General features: G+C 35.8%; 2 protein-coding genes across 6 annotated transcripts in view; one reads left to right on the top strand and one right to left on the bottom strand.

Moving 5' to 3' along the window:
- LOC117339618 (trichohyalin-like) overlaps positions 1-20,238 on the bottom strand; it is a 51,370-nt gene extending 31,132 nt beyond the window's left edge. For 2 of the 4 annotated variants that reach the window (XM_033901309.1, XM_033901311.1), the window contains exons 1-8: positions 20,104-20,238; positions 19,059-19,310; positions 14,964-14,981; positions 8,061-8,075; positions 5,477-5,542; positions 2,525-2,724; positions 1,782-1,866; positions 584-724 (exon numbers count right to left, since the gene is read on the bottom strand). In XM_033901309.1, the coding sequence (XP_033757200.1) occupies positions 584-724; positions 1,782-1,866; positions 2,525-2,724; positions 5,477-5,542; positions 8,061-8,075; positions 14,964-14,981; positions 19,059-19,250 (717 nt within the window). In that variant the 5' untranslated portion in view covers positions 19,251-19,310; positions 20,104-20,238. The remainder of the gene's footprint in view (positions 1-583; positions 725-1,781; positions 1,867-2,524; positions 2,725-5,476; positions 5,543-8,060; positions 8,076-14,963; positions 14,982-19,058; positions 19,311-20,103) is intronic. The other 2 variants (XM_033901310.1, XM_033901312.1) reach the window with 2 other exon arrangements.
- Positions 20,239-20,328: 90 nt separating this feature from the next.
- Positions 20,329-26,604, top strand: part of LOC117339617 (calponin homology domain-containing protein DDB_G0272472-like) — a 42,444-nt gene continuing 36,168 nt past the window's right edge. For both annotated transcript variants that reach the window (XM_033901307.1, XM_033901308.1), the window contains exons 1-4: positions 20,329-20,386; positions 21,109-21,336; positions 21,700-21,879; positions 23,355-23,583. In XM_033901307.1, coding sequence (XP_033757198.1) covers positions 21,175-21,336; positions 21,700-21,879; positions 23,355-23,583 — 571 coding nt within the window. In that variant the 5' untranslated portion in view covers positions 20,329-20,386; positions 21,109-21,174. The remainder of the gene's footprint in view (positions 20,387-21,108; positions 21,337-21,699; positions 21,880-23,354; positions 23,584-26,604) is intronic.

Below are 26,604 nucleotides of genomic sequence, written 5' to 3'. Positions count from 1 at the left end.
AAATGTTAACGGTTTACATTCTTGTTGAATTTTTTGATATAATATTTGACTGAAATACACCTATTGTATATTCAACTTCACACAGTGTTTACTTTCTCAGGTGAAAGCTGACATATGGTACTATAACAAAAGTTTTGTCTGTGACAGGTATCTGTTTTGAGTTTTACCCATGCAGAGTTTAATGATGCCAAAATACTTTACACCTACATTTACCTGACTTGAGTTAAATTTTTTTCGATTTCAAAAACATCTTAAATGATGCATAAAGGTATGATTTTGTTTGACTTTTTTTCGTTCACACAGTTTGTCCTGCAATATAAGGCCATGCCAGCCATATACACAACGTGTTATTAAACGTCAGGACATATTACTGGGGATATGAAATAACATTTGTTCATAAATCTACTGAACAGTAATCACATGGGTAGGTAGGGGTGGGTATATTACATGTACAGGACATCCAGTAAATATGTTAGTGGTACGTTTTACTGTCCATACTACAGCTAGGTGTAAATTGTGTGAACATATTCAACAGATAGAAGTTTCCATACATTGGTGATAAACAATTAAATAATGATCTTACATCTTCCACTTCCTGTTTTTCGTCCTGGTACATCTTAGCCTTACTGACCAGGTCCTCCATTACGTTGTTTACGATCTCTGACAGACTAACATCTCCAACCTTCATCCTTCGTAATTGCATCTTCAACTGCTTGAGGAACATCTGAAAAGACAGAGACAAGAATATGTCTAGACTTGTTAAATCTCCGACCGATCAGTAAAATTAATTAGAGTATACCAATATTAGATGTTGTTTTAATGAAATGTCAATAATTATGACAACTCGGGGACTGTTACAACGGTGAAGGATTTCTAATATGTCACTTGTGTCTGTGCTATACAAGACTTTAAGTCAATAAAGAAATTTATTTAAATTCTGTGTAAATTTCATTTATTCTGAAAATGTAATTTACAGAATAAATGTAAGTTAATGTTATTCAATCCATATATTTACCGTAGGGCTACAGTGACAATTTGTCTTCCTAATTAGTTTGACGTTTTTTTCGCTTTTTTCACCAGGTCACAATTTTCACTTTTTCTAACTACAGTAAAACAGACAATTTCTAAATGGATGATTAATTGGAAGATCATATCCCAATACTTTGGCTCTGTGTCTTCACCACCAAAACTGAGTCACCCGATACAGGAATGTGAACAGAACTAACAAAGTTGGAATGTGAACAGAACTAACAAAGTGACGAACACTTTCTTTAAATTTTCTTATTTTGAGAGGTTAAGGGCCCAGACAGGACAATGAATGTCTAACAATGGCCCTGGTAGACTATGGGATGTGAAACTCATGCATGTGACACACTGTCAGGGGTTACAAAATATGCAAAACACACATTACGCAAATCAAAAATAAAGCATGGAAAAAGACCCTTGAATCAGTGTATGGGACAATGTAGGTAAACATATGCCTCTTGAATTATTTTAAAAGACTTTCCCCAAATAAAAATGATCACTTTATAATCATTTCAAGGTTTTTCTAACAACATGAGTTATATTGGCTGGGGGAACAATTAATGCCTGTCAAACAATACATCATTGATGATCTATTGAAAAATGAAGGTGGATCGAGAGCTCCATGAACAATTTTTGATCAGTTTATGAAAAGCATGAATATTACATAAAAAAAGTCATCTTGTACATGTATAAGCAAAATGGTATGGTAAATATAACCGCTTCTTTAACACACTGTTTAAATAGCCTTGACTTACATCGTCTTTCTCCCGACGGAGATCCCGTGTCACTCTGTCCACCTTGTCAACATCCTGTTTACTCATTTCTGCCTCTGCTCCTTCTCTGTGGGATTAAAAAAATCAGGTATTTCATATGAAGTGAAAATCCAAGTGAAGCAGATTTTGTTTTAAAAACAATACAAGTTTAGGGATAGTACATTTGTATATGGGAATACAGTATCACTGCAATCATTCTAATGCATACAAGATATTTACTTGTCAGTAATGAAAATGTTTCTTTAAAAACCCAGAGCTTTTTAGAATCTCCAAGATATCTTAACCAGAACAAATCGGTGAGATATCGAGTATACGTTACTGTTAATCACTTATATTTCATGTGGGATTTATTTTTGCGTTAATTTGCAAGGAGAGTCAAACGCGAATTCAAATCCTTTGTGATTATTTGTACAAAAAAACACCTGGAGGTGCCCAAGCTATCAGCTATGGCTACTATTATTGTAAGCGGAATCATGTTTTTATGAATATGTTTGAAGAGGTAAGTACACAATATAAAAGTATTTGTGAAATCAACGTAATTTACATAAACCTTTTCTCTTGTCATCTTGTTATGTTGTTATCATACCCCAATGGATTTCACCTATGTATTTTACCAGTTTAACGCCAATTTTACGTTTATAATTCATCATCGCCGAAAGTAACTTCATTAGTGATTGATGAACATTTGATATCCTTTGATTCTTCCCTCTGTGATGAAAACTTACATTGTGTTCTGTACGAGGATGTCTCCGATACCATGAGTAAGAGCGGGGTCCAATGGAGGCTTCTCTACATCAGCATCAGCGCCTATCTCATCGTCTTCATCCTCCTCATCATCTTCTCCTCTCTTTGCCCTTCTTCCTTTCTTCTTCCCAAATTTTAATTTTTTTGTTGATTGTTTGTCTCTTACATTGTAAGCATATATCTAAATTAAAAAAAACACATATTTATCTAGTAAGAATAAAAGAATATTTCAAAATGTTGAACTTTCAATAAATATATGGGGGCTCTCATTCGGTTACTTTTTATATGTAACCTCTTCGATTTGGACCTGTAAATTCAGGGAATTTCTTGCCCCCAATTCATTATATCATATTTTGTGTATTTATTTCTTATGTAGATGATATGCTTGGGATCGCCCAAGCTCGGGGGTCGCCCCATCTGAAACAGTCTTAGCAGAACTACCTGCTTTAGCTACCAACTGCTTACTCTGTGGCTTGAGGTCGCTCAAGCTAGGTATCTCTCCTTTCTATCAGTCATAGCTAGCTAAACTATGATCGCTCAAGCTTGGGGGTTGCATGCCCCAATAGTATCATTAGTATTTTAATTGTTTAGGTGTATATTTTTTAGCAGTGAGTCAAATTCTATTATGTAATATTGTTAGTTGTGTTGATGTAATTTAGCTGTAAGAATGAGCAGCCCCTAAGAATGCCAAAACATTTAATAATTAATATGAGCCTGAACAAGTTATTGGTTCCATTCAATACATTTTTGACTTTCATACTGTTTTGTTGTGTTGTGTATCAATGCAAATATGACACAAAATACTGCAGTCACAAAAAGACCTACTTGTACACTCAGGAATATAAGTTTTTCTCGTAAACAAATTTGTATTAATGAATATATTGTAAATGTTTTGGTATATAGATGAACAAAAGTTCAGCTTATTTTTTTCTAAATTTTACTTTTCCTACAGAAGACTAACCAGCACCACTACAAGCACTCCATCCCCTGTATACATCAGCACTCCATCCCCTGTATACATCAGCACTCCATCCCCTGTATACATCAGTACTCCATCTCCTGTATACATCAGCCCTCCACCTCCTGTATACATCAGCCCTCCATCCCCTGTATACATCAGTACTCCATCCCCTGTATACATCAGTACTCCATCCCCTGTATACATCAGCCCTCCATCCCCTGTATACATCAGCCCTCCATCCACTGTATACATCAACCCTCCATCCCCTGTATACATCAGTACTCCATCCCCTGTATACATCAGTACTCCATCCCCTGTATACATCAGCACTCCATCCCCTGTATACATCAGCCCTCCATCCCCTGTATACATCAGTACTCCATCCCCTGTATACATCAGTACTCCATCCCCTGTATACATCAGTACTCCATCCCCTGTATACATCAATACATCAGCCCTCAACCCCCTGTATACATCAGTACTCCATCCCCTATATACATCAGTACTCCATCCCCTGTATACATCAGCCCTCCATCCCCTGTATACATCAGTACTCCATCCCCTGTATACATCAGTACTCCATCCCCTGTATACATCAGTGCTCCATCCCCTGTATACATCAGCCCTCCATCCCCTGTATACATCGGTACTCCATCCCCTGTATACATCAGTACTCCATCCCCTGTATACATCAGTACTCCATCCCCTGTATACATCAGCACTCCATCCCCTGTATACATCAGTACTCCATCCCCTGTATACATCAGTACTCCATCCCCTGTATACATCAGTACTCCATCCCCTGTATACATCAGTACTCCATCCCCTGTATACATCAGTACTCCATCCCCTGTATACATCAGCCCTCCATCCCCTGTATACATCAGCACTCCATCCTCTGTATACATCTGTACTCCATCCCCTGTATACATCAGCCCTCCATCCCCTGTATACATCAGTACTCCATCCCCTGTATACATCAGTACTCCATCCCCTGTATACATCAGTACTCCATTCCCTGTATACATCAGTACTCCATCCCCTGTATACATCAGTACTCCATCCCCTGTATACATCAGTACTCCATCCCCTGTATACATCAGCCCTCCATCCCCTGTATACATCAGTACTCCATCCTCTGTATACATCAGTACTCCATCCCCTGTATACATCAGCCCTCCATCCCCTGTATACATCAGTACTCCATCCCCTGTATACATCAGCCCTCCATCCCTCTGTATACATCAGTAAACCAACCCCTGTATACATCAGTTCTCCATCCCCTGTATACATCAGTACTCCATCCCCTGTATACATCAGTACTCCATCCCCTGTATACATCAGCACTCCATCCCCTGTTTACATCAGTACTCCATCCCCTGTATACATCAGTACTCCATCCCCTGTATACATCAGCCCTCCACCTCCTGTATACATCAGCCCTCCATCCCCTGTATACATCAGTACTCCATCCCCTGTATACATCAGTACTCCATCCCCTGTATACATCAGTACTCCATCCCCTGTATACATCAGCCCTCCATCCCCTGTATACATCAGTACTCCATCCCCTGTATACATCAGTACTCCATCCCCTGTATACATCAGCACCCCATCCCCTGTATACATCAGCCCTCCATCCCCTGTATACATCAATACATCAGCCCTCAACCCCCTGTATACATCAGTACTCCATCCCCTGTATACATCAGTACTCCATCCCCTGTATACATCAGCCCTCAACCCCCAATACTAAACAGCATCCCATCCCCTGTACCCACTGGCACACCACCCCCTGTACTCACCAGCCCCTCCCCTCCTCCCAAGCCCACACCTCTCCCCTGTACTCACCAGCACCTCCCCCCACCCACACCTCTCCCCTGTACTACCATCCCCCCCCCCCCCCCCTCTCCCCCCACCCCCCCACCCCCCCACCACCCACACCCATCCCCCACCCCTCCCCTGTACTCACCACATCTGTGCCTTCCTTATTGATATGTACGGCCTTCTCATCCAGTAACTCCTCTTCATCTTGTGACTATAACAGAAAAGGAAATATAAATTGATGCATGTTTATTAAAAAAAAAAGCACTATAATATTCCATAAATTTTCCTGAGAAATATAATCAAAGATGCTCATGTATTACCCAAAGGGAATGCTTTTTGTAGATTTGAATTCTAGTATTTGACAGCTGTCACATTTACAGCATACAGCATGATTAATTCAACATTTGCTAGATGAATAATTATAATTAAAATAAAAAAATGTCTTCAAATCATATCAATTTTTGGTAAGCAAAGACATTTTGTATTAAAGATTGTTATTCAAAATTAAATAAGAGTTCCTATGAATTAATATATAACAGTATCCCCAAGTTCTAAGAACCAGCTATTATAAGTTATGACAGAATGAAAAATGTCTGCATAAAATTTGCAGCAATGACCATGGAAGAGGTATAGAACTGACAATAAGACTGCTTTTTCAAAGAGAGAGAGCGTAGAACCTAGGTTGCTTGTTTCAGAAAATTCTTTTCTATGGCAGACTAAAGGCAGAGTTATCTCCCTTCATACATTTTGTATGTCTGGAAGAAACAATATATGAGATCAATTCCAACACCACACTTCAAATTTGTCAGTAAATCTATTATTTGATTCTAGTTTATATGCAGATTTATACACAACAATTAGTAAAAAAATAATTTTTGAAACAGCAAATAAATTCCTACACTTAAGAAGTTTTTAACAAAAGGATGTGAAAATGAATCATTCTAAGAAATAGATAGGACAGAAGCTACATTATGTAATTACATTAAGTGCAGATCTGGTATATTTACAATGTGTATATTGGGTGAAGCTATAGAGATATGAGTGACAGGATGTTAAATGGAGTGACAAGTGAATGATAGGCATTAATACAAGCAGGCTTTATAATACCTACACAATGGTATAACAGATACATACTTAGCTTGATAAAACAAAAGCTTTAAAATAATTGGTAATACAAGGTACAATTTTTTTGTGATTATTAACCATGTAGCATAGTTCTATGGCCCTATTTCCAACGGGCCGTAAAACAATACATAGCGTAGTTCAGTGAATATTATTCCAACTTTGAAATTACATACCGATCATACCATCAGCATACTCTGGCAGATCCAAAGCATTTTTGAAAATCATTATAATGCTGTACTTGTCTTTAACCCAGCAAGTGCCAAAAGTTTGCAAAAAAAGTAATGCAAGGGTTGAATTCAACATTTCCAAACACTGAATTTTGTTCTAGCAAGAACATGCAATTTTATTGTAAATTTCTCAGTATAATCACCGCAGAAATGAAAAATAAAGACATGCAGTCCATGACTAAGAGTTAAGCTACATCTAATAAAACAGTAAACAGATGCAATTTTATCGTAAATTTCTCAGTATAATCACCGCAGAAATGAAAAATAAAGACATGCAGTCCATGACTAAGAGTTAAGCTACATCTAATAAAACAGTAAACAGATGCAATTTTATCGTAAATTTCTCAGTATAATCACCGCAGAAATGAAAAATAAAGACATGCAGTCCATGACTAAGAGTTAAGCTACATCTAATAAAACAGTAAACAGATGCCTCTAATGTTTTATACTCTAAAGATTCTACACATACACTCTTAAATATAATAGATTTGTATAAAGGACTCTGTATATAATAATTCATCGAAAATCTAAGCTGGTAACCATGGCAATGTATAAAATAAAAATTATTTCTGTGATGTATTCACTATTGATCAGGGAATTTGGGAGTCAAACCCTGTCCAGACCAAACAGTCCTTTATAATTAAGTCTATATAAGAGAAAATTCCAGGAAGACAAAGTTCAACAGAAGTAAAATAAAATGATGAAAAAGAAACATAAATTAGAGTACGAAAAGTCAATCTATGTATCTTATATAATGGCATGAGTGTCAGATAAAATGAATATATTTGTGCAGCTTATTTTCTAATTAAAAACCAACTGTCAACATAAGAATAACAACATATATAGTTTCCTTATCCAATTGATACCTTTAAGAATATGTTTTTCAATTAATCACAGCTATGTCAAGTAAACTTTTAAAATATGGTTTCAAATGACTAAAACATATCATAAATAATTCCCTAAAATCTAAGATATGCATAATATCTAATGTAGCTCAAATGAATTCTAATGATAATATTTTTTTGTTTATAAGTTTTTTATATACATGTATATATTTACATGAAATTATCATTAGAATTACTTCATGCATATAGAAATGATTGTACATGTATTGTATGTGAAGAAAGTTTGTCTTTAAAATTGAGAAACCTATTTTACACATTAAGGCCAAAAGCTTGGCACACAATTGAAGCATGTAAATGCCTGAAATGTTTAGATTTAAATACTTCATCAACGGCCATCAAGTAAAAATATATGGAAAACACGAAATACACTGTAAAAGGTGTTTAAAGAATGGGAAATGCTTAAATAGAACACATATATAATTGAGTTTCAATAAAGGTGGATGGTGGCTGAAAATTAAAATTTAGACATTACCTTCTTTCTCCATAACTGCAGGTAAAATCAAAGGAACACAAGGTATAGAGTTGTTATATATAGGTATATCAAAAAGATCTCATTGTAAAAAAAATACTGCTTTTTTTTTCACTGACCTTTCCTCCTAACCCCCAATAAACAATCCTTTGTTATAGCTCATATTTAGTATACAAGTACACAAAGTATTTGTTGAACAAATGATGTATTGTTACACATGTACAGTTGAAATTCAGCTAGGTTTACATAATATTTGCCATGGAGATTGAAGTAAACATCTCTTATTCCACAGAAAGTGGAATTATCCTCACTGTTTTATATTAAAAACGGTTTTGTTCTATATCTTGTCAATCTACCAGGTAAAATAATGTACAAAGACCTTTGTCTACCAAACAAACCAATCAACCGATATCAGCATGTTATGCTGTAACTTTCAAGAACTATATTTTTCCTATTGGATGGAAGTGTAATTGATATTTCAGAAATTTCAATGATTTAACAAGTTGCCTCTGATATGTAGCCTGTTCTTGAACTTTAAAAAAAATTTTTTTTATCCTAAATGCGTTTGTGCATGTACTCTCTAAACAGAGAAAGCCTGTGGGGAGTTGCGAGATTGTGAGTCACACAGGTACCAATCGGAGACTGATAGGACATACAGCTTATTGTACTAAAGGATACACTGAAGTCCTGTCAAATCAATTGATTAAAAGTGTTTTCTCATTGATTATTATTCCTTCAGGTGTGTTTGCTCTATATTCCGAGACCTGCAGAGCTGTACAAACTACCAGGTAGGCCTACTAGACTGTACAACTGTCAAGGCCTACTTATAACTTAGTTTAGTGTTGGATACAATAATATGTTTGTTTGTCCACCATTAACACTTCAAGGATAAACTAACAGTTGAGAAGAGCTGCAGTTTATTGTTATCTGGACCAGTTAGAGTCAACATTTATTGTTATCTCGACCAGAGTCAACAGTTATTGTAAACAGGCACCACACAGGAATGGTGCAGTATTCTTATACAGGTGTCTTGTACAAACCAAATATTACAACATTCTTTATAATAATGGAGTGACACATCATTGTAGGATTGAAGGAGAATGATATATCAACTCAAAGGCTTTAATAATTTTGGCACCACCACATACTGCGTACCGTAGTTATCTTCAAATAAGCCCTGGCTCACAAATATGCCTCTTCTTCATTTTGCAGAATAACATTCTTTAAGTAGTAAGCAGTGATTCACAAATAAGCCCTTTCTAAACTTTAATACTAAACTTTTACACTAGGGGAAGTGGTTTATTTAAGGATAAAAACAGTACTGAACTTTTATACCAGGGAAGGAGGCTTAATTATTTGAGTTGAGTTGGCTTGAACCTTCATATCTCTGCAAAGCCATGCTTTTGGCAGGGTAATATTTTTATGAAAAATGTCCCCTAAATTAGGTTTTGAATAAATCTGATTATTTTCATATCTTTTGGAATAGATATCTCACGTACAATTTCAGGCATTGATAAATCCATTGCTCTGAACAAAAGTTGAATTCAAATGTTTTGTCTTTTTATTTGATATCAAGGGAGAGTTTTCAAAATAGTATGTATTATAAGGGATAATGTTAAAAGATGTATCCAAAATCTGTTCAAGTACACACAGATACATATACATGTATATCTATTTCCTTCTTAACTCTTGTCCTGACAATTAATGTAAATGATAATTGCGATAAAATTTTACAAAAATATTTTCTAACTACAAGACAATATACATGTGGTAGAGAGTATCAAAAATGTAATAATGTCTGTCATATAGAAAGGAGACTATCAAGTCCAAATACTTGAAGAAGTATATAGTGCAATCACTGAATGGCTATAACAGCTTTATTACATTTTATAGCTGGCTATCACCTCTTTTTTAAATAACAAGTTAACTTTATTTTAAAGTAAAAACAAAAACTTCTTCTCTGGTGAACCATATAGCATTTACTACAACATCAATTTGGACTAATCTTAAACCCTGAAACTTAAGTTAATGTAACTCTCTAAATGTAGGCTAAGTAGTCGTAAACAGTGACATACATTTACACATGCATTTATAAAGCTTTATTTATGTGTCTGACTTCCAAATGTGATTTAATAATTGTGATATTGTTAACAAATAGGCTGAACCTTTGAACAGTAGACAAGACTTGGTCTATAATATACCGACAAACCTACCAGTGATCACCACTATTTACAAATTAAACCACCTGCGCTATAATAAAAAACAGCTTTTAATTAAACTCCTCAAAGCCATTGGCGATATACACGGCTGTTCACTGAACCTGTGATAAGGGACCACCTGTAGAAAGAAGCCATCTCCCAATTAGAGACCACTATGTGACCTTACTAAAAGCAGTCGAAGCCAGTCTCTATATAAATACAGGTTTGACTGAAAAATTGTATATGATCTCTAAATTTAACAATGTACTGACAGCCAGTTTAAAAATTTAGGCTCTGAAATATTTTGACATACAATGTATATGACACATTTCTAAGTATGGCAATTAAACATAGGCAACACCACACTTTCTACAGCAAAAATATTTGTGTATAGCAAAACAAACAATTAGCTGGCACTAGTCGTCAAACATTGAATCAGTAGCGACTTCAAAAGACAATGTACAAAATAAAAACTAAACTACGGTTGCCAAATTATATTTCAAGATAATCCCAAGTCAATAATAGAAGACTTTAATTTATAATCTCTTGTGGCCTTGACTGGGAGTGTTGACCGCCAGTGTCCAGCCAATGATATAAAGACTATGTGGTGGTGACCAGTCTAAATTGACCACCAGTGTCCAGCCAATGATATAAAGAATATGTGGTGGTGACCAGTCTAAATTGACCACCAGTGTCCAGCCAATGATATAAAGAATATGTGGTGATGACTAGTCTAAACTGAAAATATTTTGAATATACAATTAATGTATACACTTAGTAGATTGAATGTTTTACAATTTGTGCTCATTCTACTCATGAATGTTCTAAAGATGTTTGCTTAGTGGATTTACTTGTGACTGAAAAGAAGGACATCAAATGCTTTATATTATGTATCTAGACCAATTTAATTAAATGGTTAAACTCATGCACAACCTTATCCAAGTCAATTCTATTATAATAAACAAGTACTCGTTTTGTAAGGGTGATATTTGTTATCACCAGTGAATGATATTTAAGACAGGACCATTATCCAAAGTTACTGGTCATGGTTTATTTTCGCTATACAGCTTTAAAGTTTGTATCATATGTTTTTGTCAGTACCCAGTAAGCCTATATGTATGATGATATACATTAACTATTTTTTTGCTCTCCAATGAGTGTACTTTGAGTCATTTAAAGGGCTCATTGGCTCCTGGGGTTTTAAATACATAACATGATTAATATGGTACACTGTATATACCCTTATGTATATATACCAGGATAAATACAGTATTTACCCTTAAATGTACATGTATATGACAGCATAAATATATATTCATGTACCCTTAAGTATGGTGATTGCCGACTAGTTTTTGTGGCTTTAACCAACTCCAGACGGAACAATTCAGTTTTTAAAAAGAAATTCAACAATGAAGTTTATTTTTATTTTCAATCACGGTAAGATTTGAACCCATGATTTCTGAGTTAATTGTAGAGCTTTAAGCTTTTTAATTAATGATTTTCAGCTGCATCAAATGTAAAAAATATCTCAAGCCTGCAATAATGAAAATTGGTCCAGTTGATCCTCACCACATTCATGATTGTTTCAATATGTACATCTTAATATATATCTTGAAGTATATATAAAAAAAACACATCTCATCACAATCTCAGATTTTTTTTATTTAAGGCAATGTATTTAAGATATTGATATTTCTAATCTCAACAAAAGGATCAGCATATTTTTACTTTACCAATAAGTGGGACTTAATATTCTCTGTCATTAAAATGTACGTCAGTAGCACTTTATCAAGATAAGATCAATACACATTAATTAGAGCTATATATAGATATGTTTCATCATGATTCCCATAGCCTTTTTCTCAATATTTATAAAATGTTATAAAATCTAATGAAATAAGTAGATGAAAAACATGTGAAAAGTACAGTTTAAGCGTGTGATCAGTGATTTACAAGTATTCATTATGTGTATTTCAATTATTCATAAAGATATACATTGCATGCACAAACTAAAGATTTGAGGTAATGTGTAGCTGTATACAGAGACTCGGGTAGACAGAAATTGTGTCAGGTACATGATATCTACACTGTGTAATAATCAATAAGTGTTCACAGTGTTGTCATGACAACCGTAAGTTAAAATCAATAAACAATGATACACTTAATGATGCATCTCCTTGGAGAAATGAATCATTAACCTATATATTTACAAAGTCATGCCTTCTATAAACCTGCTGTGAAATCGTGTCAGACAATCTATTTTTATCGTATTCTAACACATCAACTGTACATTGCAACAAATACATCATTTATTATTTATATCTCAACATTACCTATCATGAAAGTTCTTCTTGATTTTCTCCATTTTACAACAATTTCCTATATTTTAAGTATGAAGAAAAAGCAGAACAGTTTGAATAGTAAAATTTATAAATGAAAACAGTGCGAGTTGAAGTATAAGACAAGACAGGAAAAGCATGTGAATATATTTCTCTTGTAGCAATTAAAATACTGGAGAAAAACAGATTACATGTATTGTAGACATAAACATGTCTAAATGTTGAAAAAAACAATGAGACTGTTTTGTCGGTATTTATTGCTTCCCAATATGTCTCTTTATATCAAATTAACTTAAACTTTCTAATTCATCATTAAGTGTTGCTTAATGTTAACCTCTGATGTCAACCCCATCTGTAAAATCTGATACTACCAGGTATCTACAATGTACATAGCCTCACTATCAACTCCATCCTCAATGTTGACCACAAACCCCATGTGTTGACCTTGACCTCACATTTGATTCTGAACCTTATATATAGGGTCAACCGTGACCTTTAATCTAACTCACTGTGTTGCCCTAAAAATCCAGGTCATTTGACCTATAACCCCACATTTGACTATCAACAACAGAATTGTAAGCAAAATTGTATGTGACCCTGACAGGTTCAAGTTAGGTTCTATAGCCTGAAACTGTTTACTGCTAACCCACCAGTTCCTGTCTATATTGACTGCTAACCAACCAGTTCCTGTCTATATTACATGTAACTGCTAACCCACCAGTTCCTGTCTAATTTACTGCTAACCCACCAGTTCCTGTCTAACTGCTAACCCACCAGTTCCTGTCTAATTTACTGCTAACCAACCAGTTCCTGTCTATATTACATGTAACTGCTAACCCACCAGTTCCTGTCTAACTGCTAACCCACCAGTTCCTGTCTAACTGCTAACCCACCAGTTCCTGTCTAACTGCTAACCCACCGGTTCCTGTCCATATTGACTGCTAACCCACCAGTTCCTGTCTAACTGCTAACCCACCAGTTCCTGTCTATATTAACTGCTAACCCACCAGTTCCTGTCTATATTGACTGCGAACCCACCAGTTCCTGTCTATATTGACTGCTAACCCACCAGTTCCTGTCTATATTGACTGCTAACCCACCAGTTCTTGTCTATATTTACTGCTAACCCACAGTTCCTGTCTATATTTACTGCTAACACACCAGTTCCTGTCTATATTGACTGCTAACCCACCAGTTCCTGTCTATATTTATGGCTATCCCACCAGTTCCTGTCTAACTGCAAACCCTCCAGTTCCTGTCTAACTGCTAACCCACCAGTTCCTGTCTATATTGACTGCTAACCCACCAGTTCCTGTCTATATTTATTGCTATCCCACCAGTTCCTGTCTATATTGACTGCTAACCCACCAGTTCCTGTCTAACTGCTAACCCACCAGTTCCTGTCTATATTTATTGCTATCCCACCAGTTCCTGTCTATATTTATTGCTATCCCACCAGTTCCTGTCTAACTGCTAACCCACCAGTTCCTGTCTATATTAACTGCTAACCTACCAGTTCCGGTCTAACTGCTAACCTACTTGTTCCTGTCTATATTGACTGCTAACCCACCAGTTCCTGTCTATATTGACTGCTAACCCACCAGTTCCTGTCTAACTGCTAACCTACCAGTTCCTGTCTATATTGACTGCTAACCCACCAGTTCCTGTCTAACTGCTAACCCACCAGTTCCTGTCTATATTGACTGCTAACCCACCAGTTCCTGTCTATTATGACTACTTACCCACCAGTTCCTGTCTAACTGCTAAGCCACCAGTTCCTGTCTATATTGACTGCTAACCCACCAGTTCCTGTCTAACTGCTAAGCCACCAGTTCCTGTCTATATTGACTGCTAACCCACCAGTTCCTGTCTATATTTATTGCTATCCCACCAGTTCCTGTCTATTGACTGCTAACCCACCAGTTCCTGTCTATATTTATTGCTAACTCACCAGTTCCTGTTTAACTGCTGACCCACCAGTTCCTGTCTAACTGCTAAGCCACCAGTTCCTGTCTATTATGACTACTAACCCACCAGTTCCTGTCTAACTGCTAACCCACCAGTTCCTGTCTATATTGACTGCTAACCCACCAGTTCCTGTCTAACTGCTAACCCACCAGTTCCTGTCTATATTTATTGCTATCCCACCAGTTCCTGTCTATATTTATTGCTATCCCACCAGTTCCTGTCTATATTTATTGCTATCCCACCAGGATCCTGTCTATATTTATTGCTAACCCACCAGGATCCTTGACACCTGACTTTACGGACTGTTGACATGTCTCTGGGGCAACATCAGCCCACATAAACACAAAACTGTTTACAGATTAATGTAGAATACAGGTACTTTGATGTGAGTGAGTACTTACACATGACAAGAAAAGAATCTGAAAAATCAATAAATGAAAAAAATATTAATAGATCACTCCATGAAAAATAGATCACAGCTATAGATCATGACAAGATTGAGAAGAATTACAGGTGATTGAACAAATATGTATTTAAATGAAACGTGTAGAAATTCCAGTGTACTTGTTAGTATACATGTAAATGTATAAATATCCCACCTTATACACGAAAATGTGTTTAGAAATGAAGTGTACTATAGGAACCAGTTCTGCAATATCATACCTTAACCAATTTGAAACTACATGTAATAACTATTTTACACATGAGCAGTACCTCGGAGTCATATTCAAGGGTTCTAGTAAAAGGTAATCTCAGTATGGATTGGGCTAACAGAAACAAAGACCATATTTGGTCGTATACATCAATATACAATGTAAATGGCCGTTATAATCCACGAAGTATATATGGAATCAATATACCTGACATTTATATACATCATCTTCATGCTGAGATTCTGAATATGATCTTGTAGAGAAATTTAAAGCCGTGACTTAATGCGTTAGCGGATGAAATTAATTCTGTGTTACACAAAACCCTTAATTAACACTTAAAGGTTTTAACACCTATCTACCTGAACTTCATCAGGTGTGAATATGGTACCTTGACCAGAGCGTATCAAACCATCAGTACACCCTTCAAACATTTATCAAGGTATTTTACAAATCAGCTCCCTCAGGTGTAAACAAGATATTGTACATCATGCTTTCCAAACTACTGGTACTAAATGATTTAATAAAATACCATGCAGTACTACCTTGGGATAAAATGTTTTGCTCAATTTGCATTTATTTGTGAAAAATTCTGACAATCCTTGAAGTCCTACACAAGCTGATATACATACACTTCATTGCCATGCATTGCAAATATGGGCTGGATTTATATATATATTATATATATATAACTTATATAAAGCATGCAAATATCTATTACATGCATGTGCAAATAAGCATATCACACTCCTGAATCCTGTTGTAGTATTGTCTATAGTTTTACCTACTAATATATAGCCTGTAAATCTACGGGTCAGAAAACTAAATAGAAACTAATCATTACACACCATCTACAAGAGTCCACAATTTCCTTAAGTTCTACATGTAACTACACTGCAGACATTTAGAATGAAAATAAAACATTATAAAAAAGCCAATCACACCCTTCCCAACCCCAGTCTCCCAGTTATAATCACACCCTTCCCACCCTCAGTCTCCCAGTTCCAATCACACCCTTCCCACCCACAGTCTCCCAGTTCCAATCACACCCTTCCCACCCCCAGTCTCCCAGTTATAATCAGCCTTCCCACCCCCAGTCTCCCAATTATAATCACACCCTTCCCAACTCCAGTCTCCCAATTATAATCACACCCTTCCCACCCCCAGTCTCCCAATTATAATCACACCCTTCCCACCCCCAGTCTCCCAGTTCCAATCACACCCTTCCCACCCCCAGTCTCCCAATTCCAATCACACCCTTCCCACCCCCAGTCTCCCAATTCCAATCACACCCTTCCCACCCCCAGTCTCCCAGTTCCAATCACAACCTTCCCACCCCCAGTCTCCCAGTTTCAATCACACCCTTCCCACCCCCAGTCTCCCAGTTCCAATCACACCCTTCCCACCCCCAGTCTCCCAGTTCCAATCACACCCTTCCCACCCCCAGTCTCACAGTTCCAATCACACCCTTCCCACCCCCAGTCTCCCAGTTATAATCACACCCTTCCCACCCCCAGTCTCCCGGTGTCAATCACACCCTTCCCATCCCCAGTCTCCCAGTTATAATCACACCCTTCCCACCTCCAGTCTCCCAGTTATAATCACACCCTTCCCACCCCCAGTCTCCGGGTGTCAATCACACCCTTCCCATCCCCAGTCTCCCAGTTATAATCACACCCTTCCCACCCCCAGTCTCCCAGTTATAATCACACCCTTCCCACCCCCAGTCTCCCGGTGTCAAACAGATCTTTACTAAAACAAAAACATTCTGAAACAAAGCAACACTGGTGACAATGTAGACAATGATTATTGTTAGTCACTGCAACCTGGGTTGCCACCCTCTAGAGAGGTCATGGCCTGATTGATAAAGATCAGACATGATTGACAATAGTAGGCACTGCATGGATGACATGCAATCTGGTACATTAGTAACGGCTTGACGTGAGATAGAGGGAGATTATTTTGGAAAACGTGATATTTTGTCGAACGTCGCGTGAAAGAGGTCTTCATGGGAGAAAGCTTTCAATATCCTGAGTCTCCTACCGAGGACGTGAGAGGTTGCAACCCTGTGCAACTTGTCCAAGATTTCACAAAAGTAACATTTTTAGCACTGGTTTGGTTTATTTTGTATAACATCCTATTCAAAAAGGCAGGGTCATTTAAGGATGTGCCAGGTTTTGGCCTACAGTCAGTACCAGGCAACTGCCCCACGTGGGTTTCCAACTTGCGACCCAGAGGTGGAGGGCTAGTGATAAAGTGTTGGAACACCTTAACGACGTGGCCACCACAGCCCCAATATTAAATATTTTAACATAAAAACAAAATAAAAGTGTTTGACAGTAAATGATATTTATATTGTAATATACATGTATGTATATGAAGCTCAGGGTTATTTTACTGTTTAATCTGCACCATTATTGTATAATTGATCTTATCTGTAAAATGATAGTGTACCTTTTTGCATTTGTTAGCATGCAAGTTCAATGAGTGTTAAGTTTAGATGCCTGAAATATTTGAGCTAGTTCAATCACCGGTTTATCTGCAATACATATTGGTGTTAGAGATGAATAAAAACTGTCAAAATAAAAAGTTCAAAACATATTTAGATTGGACAGAAAACAGATGTTAACTGAATTGGAAATGAGAACTTGATAATCAATGGGAAAAACAGAGATACTGTATTACAATGATTTGTGATCGGAGTCTTTTGGCATCTCATTGTACTTGTCCAGGAATTGAGGTAGTTAGTAATTCCCTTCAGAAATTTTTCACTGGTATTTTAGTGGAATATCATTGGTTTTCCAGTAGAAATTAGTGATGAAATACTGAAATTGTCTGTAGGGTTTCCTATAACCCTGACAACAAGAAAATATGTCTAAAACAGCAGTCTTATGTTCTACCTGTTCTCATGGTCATTGGTGTTCATTGGTTGGGACAACTTTATATAACAACATTCTTATATACAATGTAGGTAGTTAGTGATTCTAAATAACATGCATACCCAACAGCTACTTCCTGTTTTACTTAGTCATATAAAGTTCAAATCAGAGGTCACAATTTGAACCAAACTACAAAGTTATTCAATACATAAGTTTGACATTAGTTTTATGCTATTTTATTTTGGAAAATAAATTTGTTTTAGATAAATATTTATGAAATTAATTTTTCAAGAACAATTTCAAGGTTACATTCCAGCAGCATGTTAGATGGAGATTGTTTTTTACAGAAGTTCCTAAGCAATGTAATGATAGAATCTTACATGGGCCTGTTCCTTGGACAGGGATACATGTGCACATACATATGTACCTAGTGAAAGAGTTTGACTGTTCAACTCAGGGCTTTTGGTCCATATTTTATTATAATTCTCACAGCCTCATCAATAAACAAAATTCCAGTCAAAAAATAAATATATGTGTAATTCATCCAAAAAAAAAAAAAAAACAGCCTCGGGTTGCCAGGTTGGCCCTGGTATTCCCCATTCACATCAATTCTATGACATCACTAAAATAATGCATGATGTCATGTCAACAAATCATTATTATGACATCATAGTGCATAGATGTCATCTGTCTTTACCTACCTAAAAGAACAATCTAATAACAGAGTAAGCCTCATATTTTGCAACTTAATGAAATATCCCCCATGTTTGAGATATCCCTGTCTCACCCCAAATTGGGGGGGGGGGGGGGGGTTTAAATTCTATTTGTCTTTTCTCTAGCAACCACAGGATTAACCTGTGAACAAAATATCTGCCATCTGTGATATTATATCCTCGAATCCTGAATTTGACATGTTCCAGAGTATCTTGTGTACCTAGTGAAAAAAGTGGTTGTAATTTGCCATTACCTTTTTCTTGGCCAAACCCCGCAGACAACATGGCACCAGTAGAGCTGTTATAACAATTCCGACAAGAAGTCCCAGGAAGAACGCTCCGAATATCCATGGTTCATCAACAGTCAACTCACTGGATTCATATTCCAATTTAACAGGAACACAAATGTCCGATACAGTAAGTGGGTAGGTAGAAATATACGACATAATTGTTTTCGTTTAAAATTATGTCACCCTCAGCATGTATATTTATTTCGTTTCTGTCTCCTGAAAATGACAAATATTTAGTTTACAATATCATCAACATAATTACTTCAAAGTATTATTTTAAGTAGCCCGAGTTTTCTCTGGCCCTGTCACCATGTGTAGCCGACATGGTGACAGGGCCAGAGAAAACTCCGGCTATATTTTAAGCTATAGCCTATAGGGGATATGCAAGGCCTCTGCAAAAAATATGAAGCAAAAATTTGACTAGAAAAACTAGCTTTGCATTCGGAAAGTTAACATTCGTAAACTAGCTACTGTATATCTATGATTTTATGAACAGGTACATGTACATTTGTATAATGTGAACACCAGATATTGAGTTACCCCCCTTGTGTTTAGGTACAAAACATTTCCATTGCTATCTGTGAGACTTAGGAGAGAAATTGAATTGCCGTAATAACATAATTATGCATATAATTATATACCGGATGACTTAGATTTTCTAAACAATGTGTTATGTCTGAATCATAACCATTTATATGACGTTGGATTGCGCAGGGGTTGGAGTTGTTCCCCTTGATTATGTCCGGTATGGAGCATGATTATTAAAATTACTCAGTATCTGTTACACATTGCGTTAACTGTGTAATTCTTAGTTTGATGAGTATACATATTACTTATTCTGGATATTCTGAAGCTCCAATGGTCAGAAATTAACCAACTGAACAGAATAGAATCCCAAATCGCATCATTTCAATATTTTGCTGCGTGCGTGTACACGTACTTGTACGACCATATTCATGTTTAACTTCGTGTATCGATACAGTACAATTCGTCTTAATTGACTACTTACGTACGGGATGTGCGGTAGCAAACGAGTCGCAGTGTTTCGGTCAACCAACTACACTATAATCCTTCATACGACACGTTTTTCCTTTCCACCATTTTTGTTGTTGTCGTAAATGCCTAAAATTGTTGTAGTGTTGTGAAGGAACAGTTTCTACATCCCCAATTACGAACCGGATCTTTCCATTCACATATATACTAATGTCCAAAGGTGTTCCGAAAGATAGGTGATCTCGAAACTTACTTGCCGTGGCTTCAAGCACCTGCCCGTCTTTCGATTGTGAATGAAGGTAAATGTTTTAATTACAAGCCGAAAATACTGTTACATGAATTTATCTTATTCGACGGAGAAAAATGGCATGTTTAAGATCAACCACTGCCTGAATACTTTCGTTTAAGCGTTGATGTTGTGATTATTGTCTCTTGTAGCTAAGGACGCTTTTTGGAAATACAAAAATGTATGTGCTCATGAAATAGGCTTACATATTTTAGTAGGTGATATGGTAAATCTATTTCCTACAATTCACATGTATGCGTGGAGACCCTGTGATAATTACGAGGAGCTAACAAGTCATACTGTATAGGGATGTACAGCTGCATGTACATAATTATGTGTACATCATACACATATAGCTACTACACGTTTTACATTGATAAAATGTATATACAGTATTTTAGTATTAATGATCTATACATGTATATTTGGCCTTTTGATAATGACACATAATGGGTCGTTTGACATACTGTTGTTACATTGATAATTAACTTTATGAAATATGTTGATTGGTTAGATAAATAGAATAGCATGTAATAAAAGATAATATATCACTGAACTATAATTTTTTGTGAAATTGACACCCTAAAAAAAGTGGGAAAAAATCAACACACCTGTGGAAAAAATATCAATATCGTCATTTACTCTCAGTTTTAAGATAGACCAAACCTTCATTCAGAATACTACTTTGTATATAAAGAGGGTGACAGCTTTATAATTATATTTTGATAATTTTAGAACATGAAGCATTGATACTGACTGCTGAAGTGACTTTCGACTACGAGAGTGAAACCTACAACCAAGATGGAGGCAGCCTTTGTAGGTATTCTGACTCTCCTTACCGCCCAGCTGTGTGTCCAGTCTGTAGCCGGAACGACACTAGACTACTACCTGTCAGGGGTTGTACAGCTATATACAGATTTTAACACATCATCTTATAACAACAACAATTATGCTGCATATAATGTAAGTACATATGTATATTTCAATTCTTATATATATGGCCCCACTATAGCTAATATAGGTGCCTTTCAGATGAAGTTCAGTAACAGTCAGGTCTCGTTAAAAGTTGATGATGAGAGTAAGATTTGATCACTTTATGAATTATAAATATACAGTCAAGCTTTATTTCAATCTCTTATAACTGGAATACCATGCTTAATTTGAAGTAAGAAATCAGTTCCAACAGTTATATGCAAAAATACTCAGTTAACTGAAATACTTGGGATATCTTTAAGGTTTTTCATGGCCAAACTAACTTTAGGATAATGAGGTTTGACTCTATGATAGCCATTTTGTCTACGATCATAAGAAATTGTTTTGTTTCAGGTGAGCTACTATGCTCCCATCTCAGCAGTATATAGTCCTAATATAGATATGGCAAACTACGTGGCTTATCCAGAAAATATAGCAAAAGCAGCCATGACAGTCGATGTGTTGGACATCTATGACTCGGCCAATTCTCCGTACACTGGGGAAGCAAAACTTCACGTGGAATGTGTGGTTGAGGTAATGTTTAAGTAAGAGTAGTGATTACTGCTGTACTACACAAAATCTAAGAACAATGCATGTTTATAAACTCTTTATAGTCATCGACTGGCATGTAATACAGAACAATGATATATTGTTTTTATATCTGTGTAGTGAATGACATGCAATGGAAATTAACAGAGAATAGTTAGCTCACGGTCAGCTTTCCAGCAGACAAAAAAATAAAGGAAATTTATAATAAATGTTGAACAATGTGATGAAATTCCGGATGGTTTGGTTTTAATTGGACTGCAAGAAATGATGATGCATGTGCGTGGTACTTTTAAGTACATTTGTACATGTATGGATTTTTGGTCAGAATTGAGAGTTTTAACATCAGATTTTTTTCAATAAGAATTATGACTGTCCATCAAGTGATAGATAAAACGCTGCATATTCATATCTAGTCCAAATTGTTATAAAATGTTTCATCAATTTTTTTATCCGACGTCGATTATGCCAAAGATAATGGTGATTTCCATTGTGACGTATTACAGAGAAAACATGCAACATATTTAAATCATATTGGACATTGTTCATACGTTTTTAATGTCGTATACCAGGCTTTCATGATCCTAATCAACATTTCCTGAATTTCAATTTTTTTTATTATAATTATTATTACAATGTAAAATCTATCAGTTTGAAACCTGCATGGGGTCATTATAAAGCATTTATAAATGATCAACTTCTATCAGAAAAACTATAATAACTTGCACATTAGGACAACAAACAGAACACTTTATAAAAAAAATTGTGTATGTATTTTGATGTGTGTACATTGTACACTTACGGTAGCATATCAAGCATCGTGAGAGGGAGACTATATTTGTAATCTAGTAAAAATTACATTTCTTTCTGGGTTTTTTCACTGTATGAGCCATGGGTATATACTTAGTACATATATTAAGGGACAATGGATAAAATATGTAAGATATCTAGACTGTATGAAATATATGTAAAAGAACAGCAAACATCCCACCAGTATTTACAACAAATTTCGATGGAGAGTTATTATTTACTTGTTAACAGTGACAGCGCACACAGTGCCCATTGTCCATAGATCCACCTCTCATCTCCATAGCCATTGTATTTTTTTCACTCTACAACTTTACCAAAATCATGAGTTGTCAATCTTCTGTGAAATCTTTGTCATATATGCCTTGGAAGCAGTTATATTGACTATGAATGCCAATACTTTCGCTCTACAGTCAAACTTGATCAAATTAAGTGACCCCCTCTCATAAGCGACCCTATATTTTAATTCCCTCCTAGTGTAATATTTACTAGTTACCTGAACCTGGATTAAGAGACCACCTGTTATAGGTGATCATGTTATTGTCTCCCTTGGAAGGTCACATTATCACATATGACAGGTTTGACAGTATTTTTTATAAACAGGTTATTAACATGACAATCTGATCTGTATCAGTATATTCTTTTCCCTCCCACAGCAATACGACACCTCTGTTAACCCAGACCAGGTAAAGATATCCATGTGGGTATACAACACTGAATACAGCACAGCTTACAACGTGTCAGTCGGGGTGGATCTCACGGCAGGATTGGAGGTGGATTATGACATTAACACCTTCAGCATCAATGGTTCTAGTAACTTGATGAGTGCACAGATCAATCAAGTGAACAAGAAACAATTTACATGGCAACCTCCGGATATTCAAGGTAAGTAATCAAACATGATCAGACTTAACCTACATGTACTTTGTATGCTGGAAAGTTAGTGTCTTATAAGTGTGAGAAATCGGTAATTGCATGAGTGTTCCATGTGCAGGGATATTCCAATCCAAATGAAAGAATATTAGATACACAGTGTACGTACATGTAATTGAAATTTTCCATTGAAACTGGTAGGTAACAAAGAGTTTCAGGAGAAGATATGAACCTTGTCTTCAGAGAATGTAGGAGATGAGTATCATTATCTGTTTTCCTGTAAAAACGCAATCATTGAAAATTTGCAAAGAAATTACATATTCTAAATTATTACCGCTCAAATCCAAATAAAACTAAACTAAAAGGTCTGTTAAAGGTCATAATTATAAACGAAGTTCTAAATGGTTTGTCTTTTTTTTTCTAAAATAATCTCTTCTTTGATTACGTGTATGTAATATAATCCTATGAATATTATGTTTTTGTACCTGGATTGTTTATTCATATATATGTACGTGTGGTACAATGTTAATGTTCCTGATGTAACACATTTCCATGTGTTATAGTATCCAAATAAAACTGTGTGTATGGAGACCACGTGGTTAAAATCGCGTCAGTTACAAATCATGATTGGAGTTAATCAATGTGATATAGATAAATCCTCTATACACAAGACAAATACCGGTCGTGTACAGTGTAGTTACCGTTATAGAAATGTTTTCACCTGCTGTTAACATCTGCCAATCAAAGATTTTGATTACAATAGCGAGTATACCTGTATCGCAGTGACCCCATCGGACCCCTGCGGCTTTTTTTTACCTGCGGGCAGAATGTTGTTACATAAGGATTTAGCCTACGCTCCATGTTTACTAGTCTACCTGTATTTCACCTCTTACATTTAGGTCTTTTAGAATAAGGCACCTGCCGTTTTCCTTTTGAGGCCGTAATAGCGGAAGAAAAACCCGTTAAATCCGTATGCGATGATAAAGTTGTATTAATCATTCTTAAATCATATATATATTTCAAATTTAAATTAGGTACGTAATTTGTATTGTTAAAAGTTATACATTTATAATATTAATACGTATTGGTTTAATGGTTGCAACATATCAAGATATACACATGCATTGAAATAAGAGCAATTACTTTCACTATATCTTTATATATAACCCCCCCCCCCCTCTTGGAGCTGTATTTTTTTCATGTATATACTTGTGTCGGTAAAGGTGGTTTTTGCCCAACCTCTTATATACATATAAGTTACAATAAAAATATGTTTAAATAAAAAATCAGGGTAACTATTTATGTCAGGTTTCGTAAGAAAATAGAACACTCAGTATCCATATTTTTAATTTCAACACATCTTATTGACGAGATGTTAAGTCAAAAGGATTGGACATCAGGCATAGCCTATATAGATCAATATCGTGATACACTAATTTATTGATCTACGCTAATTTATTGATCTTCATATTACTTTAATAAGGACGAACTTGGATATTTTACCCAAACATGCATATACAATTTACATATATATACTCACAATACTAATCATAATAACAACATTATCCGTAATAAATCATGTACATGTATTTGTTTCAACAAGCACATACAAATGTACATGTACATGTATAATGTATGCATATATGCATGGGTCCGGTTGTTCAAAACGAATGTGTTTTCATTTTATGAAAAATGTCAAGACTGGTTACCTATCAAACGGGTGATATACAGATTAATAAGTCTACAATACTGTACATTTTACCGTCTCAGCTTACGTAAATGATAAGGATGACCACAGTTCATTTCAAATATTTCATTCAGAGAATTACATAAATATTATATATATATATATATATGAATGGATTGGACAACAAACTAAGCCTACATGTATCAGTGTATACTGCCCATCGCCAGCCGTCGAAAAACTGTCTCGGTACCCTGTACATTGAGCTTGCATTGTGCATACTACGACGGTTACCGAGCATTGAATACATTTGTAGGTAACTCAGACGGGCATGGCTACATAACGGCTGGCGATCGTACAATTCGACCACATTTCAAATCCTGCCTATATCAAAGAAAATCTTTCACTGACAGAACTAATTGCCTTCTTTATTTTAATATATCATACATAACTACGATACTTTAAGTGGTATACCACGCACAAATGTATATATAAGATAAATGATTGTTCGAGCACAGTGCTAGTGAGAGCTTAACTAGAGTACATGTGAAATATCACATGACTTATTGCGAATCTACATCACCTTATACCAAAATAGATATAAACATATATATTGCACTCATATTTTGCTCAGTTGTCATCGTTGTATGCTTCGCAACTTGTAGATATGTACATATGTATGCAAAATAGATAAATGTTGATGGTTTGATCTCTTAATCTTCTGTATGCTGCATAAACTGATGGTTTTGTTTTCTATTATTCATGACATCCAAACTTAAATATTTCATCAACTACGTCTTCCCCCACTTTATTGACACCAGCGAATATCAAATCTGAGAACTACTTTTTATTTGAAAATGGTCACCTTTAGGTCGAAACAGGCCAAATTGCGTCATGTTCCTCTTTCATACGATCCAGCTAACATGTACATGTACTGTATGTACAACAAAAAGACAAAACAACTTAGAAATATATCAGAATACTCAATCTAATTAAAATCAGATGTACATTTGCATTTTGCACTACGCTACTCTCCGTATGAACATTTTTAGATACAAGATGTTGTTTAAAAAATAACTTTGTGTTTAACCTTTTTCTATGATTATACTTTAAGATCCATCAGATGTATTTTTGTTAAACTAAACTTCATTACTTACGCTATCAAATTACTCTTGATTTGATACTTACACAAGCAGAAAACAACTCAAGCAAGTGAATACGAAACACATTTTGTAAACGTTACATTACATTCTGCGAACGTTTCTGATGAAATAAATATGAGTTCCTTCTTATTCATGAGCGGGTTTGCTGGCCCGCCGGAGCGGGATCGCTGGCTGAGCGGGTTTGCA

This window comes from Pecten maximus, chromosome 12, assembly GCF_902652985.1.
Source record: "Pecten maximus chromosome 12, xPecMax1.1, whole genome shotgun sequence".
Classification (NCBI taxonomy): domain Eukaryota; kingdom Metazoa; phylum Mollusca; class Bivalvia; order Pectinida; family Pectinidae; genus Pecten; species Pecten maximus.
This window is presented reverse-complemented; position numbering and strand designations above follow the sequence as displayed.